The 10,743-nt window shown below is 35.0% G+C and overlaps 3 protein-coding genes across 5 annotated transcripts; 2 read left to right on the top strand and 1 right to left on the bottom strand.

Moving 5' to 3' along the window:
- Positions 1-645: 645 nt before the first annotated feature.
- Positions 646-1,778, top strand: LOC129881876 (pathogenesis-related protein STH-2-like). Its single transcript, XM_055955989.1, has 2 exons — positions 646-926; positions 1,355-1,778. Exons 1-2 carry the CDS (start codon positions 758-760, stop codon positions 1,651-1,653), a joined length of 468 nt encoding a protein of 155 aa, XP_055811964.1. The 5' UTR covers positions 646-757; the 3' UTR covers positions 1,654-1,778.
- Positions 1,779-3,516: 1,738 nt separating this feature from the next.
- LOC129883185 (uncharacterized) lies at positions 3,517-7,577 on the bottom strand. 2 transcript variants are annotated; one of them, XM_055957788.1, is made up of 7 exons: positions 7,440-7,577; positions 7,126-7,280; positions 6,952-7,021; positions 6,723-6,839; positions 5,111-5,191; positions 4,936-5,034; positions 3,517-4,069 (listed from the first exon to the last, which is right to left on the bottom strand). In XM_055957788.1, coding segments are annotated over exons 3-7 (582 nt in total). In that variant the 5' UTR covers positions 6,953-7,021; positions 7,126-7,280; positions 7,440-7,577; the 3' UTR covers positions 3,517-3,785. The 2 variants fall into 2 exon arrangements, with proteins under 2 accessions (XP_055813763.1, XP_055813761.1); XM_055957786.1 differs by having other exon boundaries at positions 7,126-7,577.
- Positions 7,578-8,327: 750 nt separating this feature from the next.
- Positions 8,328-10,528, top strand: LOC129883184 (succinate-semialdehyde dehydrogenase, mitochondrial). 2 transcript variants are annotated; one of them, XM_055957785.1, is made up of 2 exons: positions 8,328-8,435; positions 8,855-10,528. In XM_055957785.1, exon 2 carries the CDS (start codon positions 8,869-8,871, stop codon positions 10,348-10,350), a length of 1,482 nt encoding a protein of 493 aa, XP_055813760.1. In that variant the 5' UTR covers positions 8,328-8,435; positions 8,855-8,868; the 3' UTR covers positions 10,351-10,528. The 2 variants fall into 2 exon arrangements, with proteins under 2 accessions (XP_055813760.1, XP_055813759.1); XM_055957784.1 differs by having other exon boundaries at positions 8,740-10,528.
- Positions 10,529-10,743: the final 215 nt, after the last annotated feature.

The raw sequence follows: 10,743 nt of genomic DNA, 5'->3' as shown, positions 1-10,743 counted from the left end.
ATTAATGAATTTATAGACCAAATGATGAGCTCTTCCATCTATCATACTAGTCTTTTGAATTTTGCTCTTCTATTTGAATTATAACAATGATATCAGAATGTGTTATGAACGGTGATCTGAACCCAAGAGGGGTGCTAGTCTTGACTAGCAATTGATCATTAACTAGTTCTAGAGCAAAAGTGATTAATGTTATGTGTCAATTGTCTCTCATGATTAAAAGAATAATATTAATGGATTTATTGACTAAATGGTCTCTTCCACCTCTATCAGACTAGTCTATTAAAGTATACTATCTTGTTTGGTCTATAACACATACCTTATTTAATTGATGAACAAATAGAGTTAAAAAAAAGTAGAAAGAAAACTTTGTAGGTAATTTGAACAGAGAATATAGTATAGCCATAACCCATGTGTCAGTAAGCCTCATTGTTAGACCATTTAACATAAAGTTTTCCAACGGCATTGTCTAAGTCTCTAAGATGCTATTAATTTAATTTAAAAAGAATGTACAAATTAAGAACATCTAGAAAAAATGACACAAATGTCAAAAATGGACTACTTCGAATGTTGAAATTAAGGTAAAAGGAATTAATTGTTATTGATTTAACTCTTGAGACTGTCACTTGTATTTTTACCTATAAATACCATCTAAGAATATTACATTATCACACAGCTCACAACATTAATTCTCACACATACATTTTACATTATATCCTTTTTTGTGTTCAATATCTCTTAAGGCAAATTAATTAACACTATGGGTGTCATAACCTATACACATGAGACCACAACACCAGTTGCCCCTACTAGGTTGTTCAAAGCTTTGGTTGTTGATTCTGACAATCTTATCCCTAAGTTGATGCCACAAGTTAAGAATATTGAGGCTGAGGGAGATGGAAGCATCAAGAAGATGAACTTTGTTGAAGGTAATATAATACCTTTATCATTTTTACCACCTAATTATTATAAATGATCGATCTGATTGTGTAAATATTTTTTGCACCTTTAATGGATATGACTAATTAAATTCTTTGAGTGAAGGGTTAAAATCACATCTAAAGTATCTTTATTATAAGAGTTTTATATCTGAAATATTAGATGTGTGAGTTTCTATCAAAATTCGTTTGCATTGATCGAAATGTTGACTTTTAAATTTTTCAAAAAAAATAATATTACAACACATCAGTATATTTTCATAAGTAAGGTCTGGGGAGGTGGATGTATGTAGATCATACCTCATCTCTGTGGGGATACAATGGCTATTTTTGATAGACCTCAGTTCCTTAATTAAATTCATTTTTGGGAAAATGATTTGTCTCCAAGAAAAATAATTGCAATAATTTGTAAATGACAGGTTCACCAATCAAGTATTTGAAGCACAAGATCCATCTTGTTGATGACAAGAATTTGGTGACCAAGTATTCAATGATTGAAGGAGATGTTCTTGGAGACAAACTGGAATCCATTTCCTATGATCTCAAATTTGAAGTTGCTGGAAATGGAGGATGTGTTTGCAAGTCCATAACTGAGTACCACACAAAAGGTGATTATGTGTTGAAGGAAGAAGAACACAATGAAGGCAAAAATCAAGGCATGGAACTTTTCAAGATTGTTGAAGCATACCTCCTCGCCAATCCTTCTGTCTATGCTTAAGTGATGAAAAATAATCAGGTCCACACGTAAAATATAACGTGTTGCGACATTATATAATAATAAAAGAATGTTTTCGTTGAAAGTTTAATCTTTTAATGAGATGATCATTCTAAGGGTTTGATTTTCATTGTTATAGTTTTTTTTTTTTTTGTTGAGTGTGTGTTCTTTTTCCAAGTTTATCATGGGAAGAACTCCTAATAATATAGCAAGCTTTGATTTTACTTTTTGAGTGTTGCTTTTATATTGTTATCACAACAATCTGGAAAATTCATTATATATACTGCAAGAGAAGGGAAGCTATTCTCATATTCAAAAAAGGAAAGCACCACTTATTTTGGACCACAAATTTTAAAAAATCCTTTTTTTTCTTTAAAACTTCGTATCTTAGAAATTTGTCCCACATCGCTATAGAATAGAAACTGTTGGTACTTTTTAGTAGAATGGCAGGGAGAGTTGTTCGCTGAGCTCAGTAATGTGGGCTTGTAACCCAAATGGGGGCAATAATGTGGTGGGATGTTGGGCTGTCCCAGATGGTTGGATTTGGCGGGCTAAATTCTGGCTTGCCCTGTCCAAGCTTAGAGTTGGTTCACGTGGCCCAATTGTAGAAATGGGCTGCTTGATTCCTAAAGTGGGGTGGATCGCGTGAGGCTGGTTTCACAGAGCAACGAACAGTTCCCGCTCTGTGCAGTGGAAGGATAACGAGCTGGTGCCTTCCTAAGTCCTGTAACGCCTGATGAGCTGCTCCAATTAAACCACCACTTTTTTTTTTTTTTTTTGTGTTATTATGCAAAGTAGATATGAAATTCTGGCTTGCCCTGTCCAAGCTTAGAGTTGGTTCACGTGGCCCAATTGTAGAAATGGGCTGCTTGATTCCTAAAGTGGACTCTCATCATTTTAATATAAAATAATACCGAAATTAATTAATGTTATAACCAAATGCAAAATAGAACATTCAATATTCATTTTATATTTTCTGAATCGTGTTGTTGGAATAATGAAAAGAGTAATCTTTATATTTATTTGATCACAGTATATGCACTGCATAGAAGGAAAGCTTTGGATATAACAGTTCTATAAAAATATATTAACTAATAGTTCATGAAATCGTCCCCCTCGTAAATAATTTTACAAAATCCACTCTTATTTAACAGTTCCATAAAAAAAAAAGTCCCACATCGGAGACTCTTAACTGAATTTTTGCGGTAAACATAATTTGTATTTGTATATGTAAAAAAGAGGCGAGAGAGAGGAGAGAAACGATGTAATTACAGCTAAAATTAAATCGCGAGCCGTAATTAATTCAAACTATAGCTATGTTAACTAATTAACTAATATATGTTTGCTTATCCGCATAATTTTTCCTTATTTTTTAGAGAAAAAATTTGGTAATTAATGTCGGATGGTAAAATATGTATGTGTTGTGTTTTTTTTAGATATATTATGCTCTTTGGACATATGATATACTTGTTGTTATGCCTTTTACGACATAACGAGTGGGACATATGACATACTGCTAAATGATGAGGTCCAAGGGTAGACCTTTCCTAGAAGCTGTCCAGAAGACTACTGATAGCCAAGTATGAATCTAGTTTTGGTACATTGTAATAGTTTCTTTTTGTAGAGAATAAGCTCGAGTCCAAAAGAGCTAACTGTGTATATATTGTCTATATTTTGGTTAGTGAAAATCTTCTCTTTGACTTAAAAAAGAAGTTGAACAAAAAAAAAACATCAAGGACAAGACTCGACAAGCATAACATCAAGGATCTGTCGAACCAAGAATATCAGCTGATAAAGTAGCCATTAAAGCAAGAAAGTTCAGCTATTCGTGTAGCTCAGAACATTACTTTTCACAGGGAAAAAAGAGAGCGCTGGATGATGGCACTGTTATAGCTAGATATCAGTGTAGTCACATAGAAGAACATAAGAGGCAAAACATCAAGAGTCTGAAAATGCAGAATTTTCTGCAGAGAGGATGAGTCTTTTCATAAAAAGAATCATCTAAATAAGGTTTCTCTTTGAAGAGTTTCAAGTTCAGTTATAACTTTCGTCAAGTGGAGTAGCATCACTCAGAAACTTTTAGAATTAGTATATGCAGGCTAGAATGAGTTGATTACTTAGCCAAAATGGACTGCTTACTGTTTTACTTTTGAACGAACAGAATGTTGATCTCCTTCCTGAAGGTGTGTTCTTCCACGTGGATAACCTTTCACTAGCCTTGATCTTGCTCGAGAATCAAGTTTCCCATCATCCGTCTCTTTTGAGCCCTTATTTCCACTTGTATGATGTGAATCTTGAATTGATTTTGGAAAAGTTTTGCACTTGATATGATGTCTGTTTTGACATGAATTATGATTCTTCAAGCCTGAAAGTACTTCTGCTTTCGTCTTGCTCCTCGTGCTTATCATTTGATCATTATCTGTAAACAAATTTCCATTACTTTCAGCAAGAAATTCACCATGTATAGTGTGTTTTATCTTTGTAAATTGCACAGCATTTCTAAATTTACAAGAGGTTCAGCATTTGATGATCTCGCTCTACCACTGATTCACGGTTATTCTACAGCGCAGTTGACGTGCTAAACATGTAAAACACATGAACAAGTTTCACAAAATAGTACAAAATAAAGCAGAATCAAGAATAACTTTAGAAAATGAGTCGGCAACATTCCTGTTTCTCGTCTAAACAAATTTGTCAGATGCGTTGGTAAGTCAATTCTGATGTGAGAATAATCAGATCACCCGTGCTCAATCAAATACAGCAAAATTCCCATGATGTCTCACTGACAACCAGTACCTAAATGTGGATTATGTGCATGAAGCTTGCTTATTTGAATAGTAGAAGTATACATCCCATGCATACTGAGGCAAACTACGCAAGGGTATGATTTGGCATGTTAGTGCAGAATCACCAGGACTTCCAGCCCCTTATTTACTCTGCTCACTCACAATGAAGATGAAGCTATTCTACATACCCATTATGGGTTTCCTTCTTTTATACACGGCCACATTTACTGGCCCCAAATTAACAAGATTAAAGTATCAGAAAAGAAACTATGCAAAGACAGGACATGTAAGATTAACATGATAATGTTAACAATAAGCACGAAAAATGTAAGTGATATGCTATTAAATCATTGTTCTCAAGTGCATTTTCAGGTTTCTTCCATCACACTTTGTTCATGAAAAAAATTGGTTTTGCTACACCATTCAGTATCTAGAAGTCCAAGTCTGCGTTACCCCATGAAGGAATTAACTCTACAATGCAAAGTTCATTATGTATTACCAGGGCTTGATAAGACTGCACGTGGTCGAGGGACTGAAGTGGCCCTTGCATTTGTTTTGCTTCCACCAAAAATGCTTTGGTTATTGTCCTTGGTTCTCCCTGCCAATCAACCGAGTGAATGTCAATCCACTTTCAAAGTGAGTGGTAACAAAAAGCTGTTAAAGAAGTATGTAACCTCTCGATGATGGAAGCCCATGTCTGTCTGGGCTTAAGATACATGCTCGGGGTATCCTCACAACTGATGTAGGAGAATCATCTTTATACACCATCAGAAAGAAGCGAAGGAGAGAAAAAAACCAGCAAGGAACTAGTCAGACACTATCAAAGCTGAGAACAAATAAAGTGATGGATATGGAAAGGCAATGACGAATTGATGGAATCAGTTAAATACTACAATAGTATGGTTGAAGTTATTGCCGGATGTTAATATGCAAACTCCCAGTTTTTGCTTAAATGCTACAATCAATACTCTGCGTCATGGTTTTGGAGATGACATACTGTGAATAAAACCAAAAATCAAAGCCTTCAACGAGCACTATGCAAGACAACAAAATGTGACAATTAAGAAAGAACTACAGGGATTTGGAGACTTCAAGAAAACAGTCTCATAGTCACGAGATGGAAGTGGATCTGCATCTGCTAAAGCTGACCTAGCTTATCAACTATAGATAGAAAGTTGCATATTGGTGGTAAGCCTAAAGATTTTGAATAGGATCATCAAACACTAGAGAGTACTTGAAGGATTTCCAATCCAGCATGACACTGGGATTCTGTTCAAAATAGATGAGGTACAGGAACAGAAAAAATGGAAATGCTCTAATTTCAGGATTATTTACAAGTAGCAAATCCTTGGGAGGTGAAAGAGAATATGATGCCGTGCACTATCCTTTTTGCTTGCATCAGTACATTACATATAAAATGTGTCCTGTTTACGGAAAGCAAGAAGATAAGCAAAAGAAAAGTATTACTAATAGAACTAAGTGAGCTACAATTAGTTAAACAAATTGTGTAGAACAATCTATACATCATTCAAGAGATAAAAAGCAATTCAAAACAATGCTGCCATGTTGAAATCCAATTACAAGAAAAATTTAAAGCAAAAATAATCCTTTACATTCATATCTACTCATAAATCAAAGCCTGCTCAATTCAACTACACCAAAATCCCAAACTAGATGATGTTGGCTATATAAACTTCTACATCCATTTCACTTAGTTTTGTCCCAATATTGGCAAATAATTTGTCTTTCAAGGCAAATCAAAATTCTCTATCATTAGAGGTTCTCAAAACCTCACATTTTTCCGTATACTGACATACAAATCTAAATAGCAACAAATTCTATTATCCATAAGGCTTGCTATTAGACGAAAGCCATAGAAAGATATGATTATGATCAAGATCCCTTATCTACAAATAGAATTTTGAAGTTTCCTAATCTCGCATGATAAAGAAAGATATGATTATGATCAAGATCCCTTATCTACAAATAGAATTTTGAAGTTTCCTAATCTCGCATGATAAAGAGCAACCCAAAACTAGCCAATCACAAAAAAAACAAGTTAATTGCATGATAATAAAGAATTAACCAAAAGACCAAGTTATATTGGGATGATTTCTGAAATAATCACTCAACTAATAGTTATTATCTCAGAAAATCTGCTTGATTCCAATTTTCTTCTGACAAAGAAATTAACTTTACGAGATACCAACTATACTCAGCTATATTAGCAAATACAAAAGATCATACAAGGATAGAAGATGGAATTCCTCACAAACAAAAGTGTACCTGAAGAAGAGAAGTCAGTTATGGAAAGGGATTCAAAAGCCTTCAAAGAAGGCAAAGACTGATAAGCATACTGATCATCTTCTTCTTTCTGTACCCTCACCTTAACCCTTGGATACACTTTCAAAAAATAAACAAAATCAAAATACCCATTTCAGCAAAGCAAATAAAATCAGAATCCAATATACACATAAAATTAAAGAAAACATAACAAACCAAAATTGGAACCTACTTGTCTTTTAACTTGCAGAAGCTTCAGAATTTGACAAGTGAAATGAATACCAAGAGTCAACCAGCTATCTCTGTTCCAGAAAAGTGAAAACCCATATCAGCAAATAAGATCAAAACAGCAAAATCATAATCATATTCAAAAAAGATCAAGAAATCATAACAAACAAAAACCCACTTGACTTCTGACTTGTATATGCTTCAGAACTTGACAAATAACTCAAAACTCTCCTGCTCCAGCTGTTTGACTTTAGATATCTCTAAAAAGGTGAAATCTTGGTAATGAAAGTGACAAAAAGGAGTGGGCAGACATGAGAAGCATGTGGTGGAAACCTGTGAATATTCAACGAAGCACTATGAATGATTCTTGAAAATGGAAACAAATCGTTAAAAGGGGTTTCTTTTTTTCTATTTTTTAATTATTGATCAAGAGTTTGTGTGGGGTTTATGCTTGTTTGTATGAGAGGTCAAAGGGGCAAATTGGGGGCTTACAAAATGGGTCCCTTTTTGAAGCACTTTCGGCAAATTTGACAGAATCTGATGCGTTTCATAAGCATGTACGGTAGGTAATCGAAGAAAGATCAGCTGGTCAACTAATTGCTGTTTGCTTTCAAGTTTCAATTTTCAGTTTCCTTTTTGTATCTGTGTCTATTTTATTTTATTTTAGTTCTTTACGCAATGTAACGTGCCAAATAGAGATGTCAATGAAGTAGGACCAAATAGAGATGTCAATAAAGTAAATATAATGTGGTTGATTAAGTTATTTAATATTATTGTATTTAGGACGTTAGATGTTAAAAGAGTTAAGTAGAGTACAGTGAATTTATTGTATAAAAATAAAGGTAATATTTAAAATTGTAACTATATAGAAAGATATGAATCTATTAAGCTATACTATGAAAGTTTGGGAGGGAGGGCAAGATGAGGATAGGGAAGTATGTGTTTATCTCTACGAACCAATACATATTAATATCAATGTGATCAACTACAAAAATCATTCATTTTATAAGAAAATTATTGAAACAAATATATAAGAGAACTATACATTTTGATGTACACTTAGAATACGATTGAACTCAAATTATGAGCATGCTATTGAAATCGAAACAACAGGAAAACCTTGAGCGACTATAACAAAGGAAAATTATAAAAGGACTCATTATGTATTAAATTGATTTAGTCAATTGACTTACGTATGATGATATAAAAAAATAAAATAAATTAGTCAATTGACCTAAATATATAAAATAAAATAAAATTCATAATCAAATTTAACAAAAATTAATACACGAAAGCAATAAATTGCATTCTAATTGGGAATGTGTAAATATTGATTTATAAGAATCTGAAATAGTAATTTATAGGTGCATATATGGTATAATATATAGTTTGCGTTGACCGATATTGAAGTAGTAGGTACTATCTTATCTCATCTAGGGTTCCATCTCTTCACTGTCCAGTAGATCTCCGAATTCTCCATCGAAAAAGGTCAGTAGTATCTATGTCATTGGAATTTTTGCTTCAGAACTTGACTCATCGATTGTAGCTTTTAACTTGTAATTTTGAAATTCAGTTTAGGTAATTTATGGGTTAATTTCGCATATCTGTGAAATGATATACCTTTGGCATTGGATTTCATGGGAAATTACATATGATGGGTGTATTGTTTGTGTATGTTAATGGATATTTTAATTGGAACCGGCAACAGTTTGGTGAATTTAAGCATAAAAGTGCGATGAGTGATATGAATATGTTAAACATCTTTGCCTTTTTTCCCATTTAATTTTGTCAGTTTATTCATTTGGATGCTTGAAGTTGGAATTGGGGTGCCATGATGCAAATGATTCGTGTGCGTACCAGAATGGCGTTTTCTGCTTGTGCGATGTTATATCGTTCCTCAATTTCAGGTCCTGTACGTTTAATGACGACGAACACACAAAGTGTTGCTGCTAAGCTGAACAGCTGTGGATTGTTGCGGAGTCAGGCTCTTATTGGAGGGAAATGGGTGGATGCATATGATGGGAAGACTATAAAGGTACACAATCCTGCAACAGGGGAGGTAATAACAGATGTGCCATGCATGGGCGGGAGGGAGACGAACGATGCAATTTCTTCTGCCTATGATGCATTTAGTTCATGGAGCAAACTTACTGCCGCTGAAAGGAGCAGATATTTAAGGAAGTGGTATGATTTGATAATGGCTCATAAAGAAGAACTTGGACAGCTTATGACACTAGAGCAAGGGAAGCCTCTGAAAGAGGCTATTGGTGAAGTTAGTTATGGGGCTAATTTTATTGAGTTCTCCGCTGAAGAGGGTAAACGTATATATGGTGACATCATTCCATCACCATTAGCAGACAGGCGGTTATTTGTTTTAAAGCAACCAGTTGGTGTTGTTGGTGCAATTACACCGTGGAATTTTCCATTGGCTATGATTACCCGAAAGGTTGGCCCTGCTCTTGCTTGTGGTTGTACAGTGGTGATAAAACCTTCTGAACTCACACCTTTGACTGCTTTAGCAGCAGCTGAACTCTCCATTCAAGCTGGAATACCACCGGGCGTAGTGAATGTTGTTATGGGAAATGCACCTGATATTGGAGACGCACTGCTTGCAAGCCCACAGGTAAGAAAAATTACATTCACAGGTTCAACCAAGGTTGGGAAAAAATTGATGGAAGGTGCTGCTGCCACCGTTAAAAAGGTATCTCTTGAGCTAGGCGGTAATGCACCTTGCATCATCTTTGATGATGCAGATCTTGAAGTAGCTTTGAAAGGAGCTCTGGCGACAAAGTTCCGTAACACTGGACAAACATGTGTATGTGCGAATAGAATACTTGTGCAAGAAGGGATATATGATAAATTTGCAAATGCTTTTGCAAAAGCTGTCCAAAGCATGAAAGTTGGAGATGGTTTCAGTGAAGGTGTGGAGCAAGGCCCTCTAATCAATGAAGCAGCAGTACAGAAGGTTGAATCTTTTGTAGAAGAAGCTACTTCGAAGGGAGCCAAAGTCCTCGTTGGTGGGAAGAGACACAGCCTTGGCATGACTTTCTACGAGCCTACAGTCGTAACTGGAGTTAATAATGAGATGCTCTTGTCAAAGGAGGAAGTATTTGGGCCAGTCGCCCCTCTTTTGAAGTTCAAAACAGATGAAGAAGCAATCCAAATGGCTAACGACACCAATGCTGGTTTAGCTGCTTATATATTCTCAAGAGATATTAAAAGAGCTTGGCGTGTCACTGAAGCTCTCGAATATGGAATTGTCGGAGTTAATGAAGGACTAGTTTCAACTGAGGTAGCTCCATTTGGAGGCGTGAAACAATCAGGTCTTGGCCGCGAAGGTTCTAAATACGGGTTGGATGAATATTTAGAGATGAAGTATGTGTGCTTGGGAAGTATGAGCTAAATTACCAATGTAAATTTTCTCACTAATAAGGGACACAATGGTGCCAATCTCAGTTTAGGTTAATCCAGTTTTCTTGTCTATTATTTCCTTTTGGCTGAACACATTTTGAGTGTCTTTGTTGCCTTGTTCTGTTCAATAGCTCTGCTCTTTCCTGTTATCAATTCCTTTTATGTTTTTATCTCTTCTTCGACAACTTTTATCTATTGATGCTGAAGGAAGATGAATGAAAGGACTTCATATAAGGCAATTAATTTGTTCATCTTATAGTATAGCTGACTTGCCCAAATTTCATATACTCGCACTTGCCCAAATTTCATGGCCAAGGGGCCACAAGACAACAGTAGGCATAAATAACATTTTTACCCTCTTGATATCTACGTCTGACCATATTCT

Source organism: Solanum dulcamara, chromosome 3 (genome assembly GCF_947179165.1).
Source record: "Solanum dulcamara chromosome 3, daSolDulc1.2, whole genome shotgun sequence".
NCBI lineage: Eukaryota > Viridiplantae > Streptophyta > Magnoliopsida > Solanales > Solanaceae > Solanum > Solanum dulcamara.
This window is presented reverse-complemented; position numbering and strand designations above follow the sequence as displayed.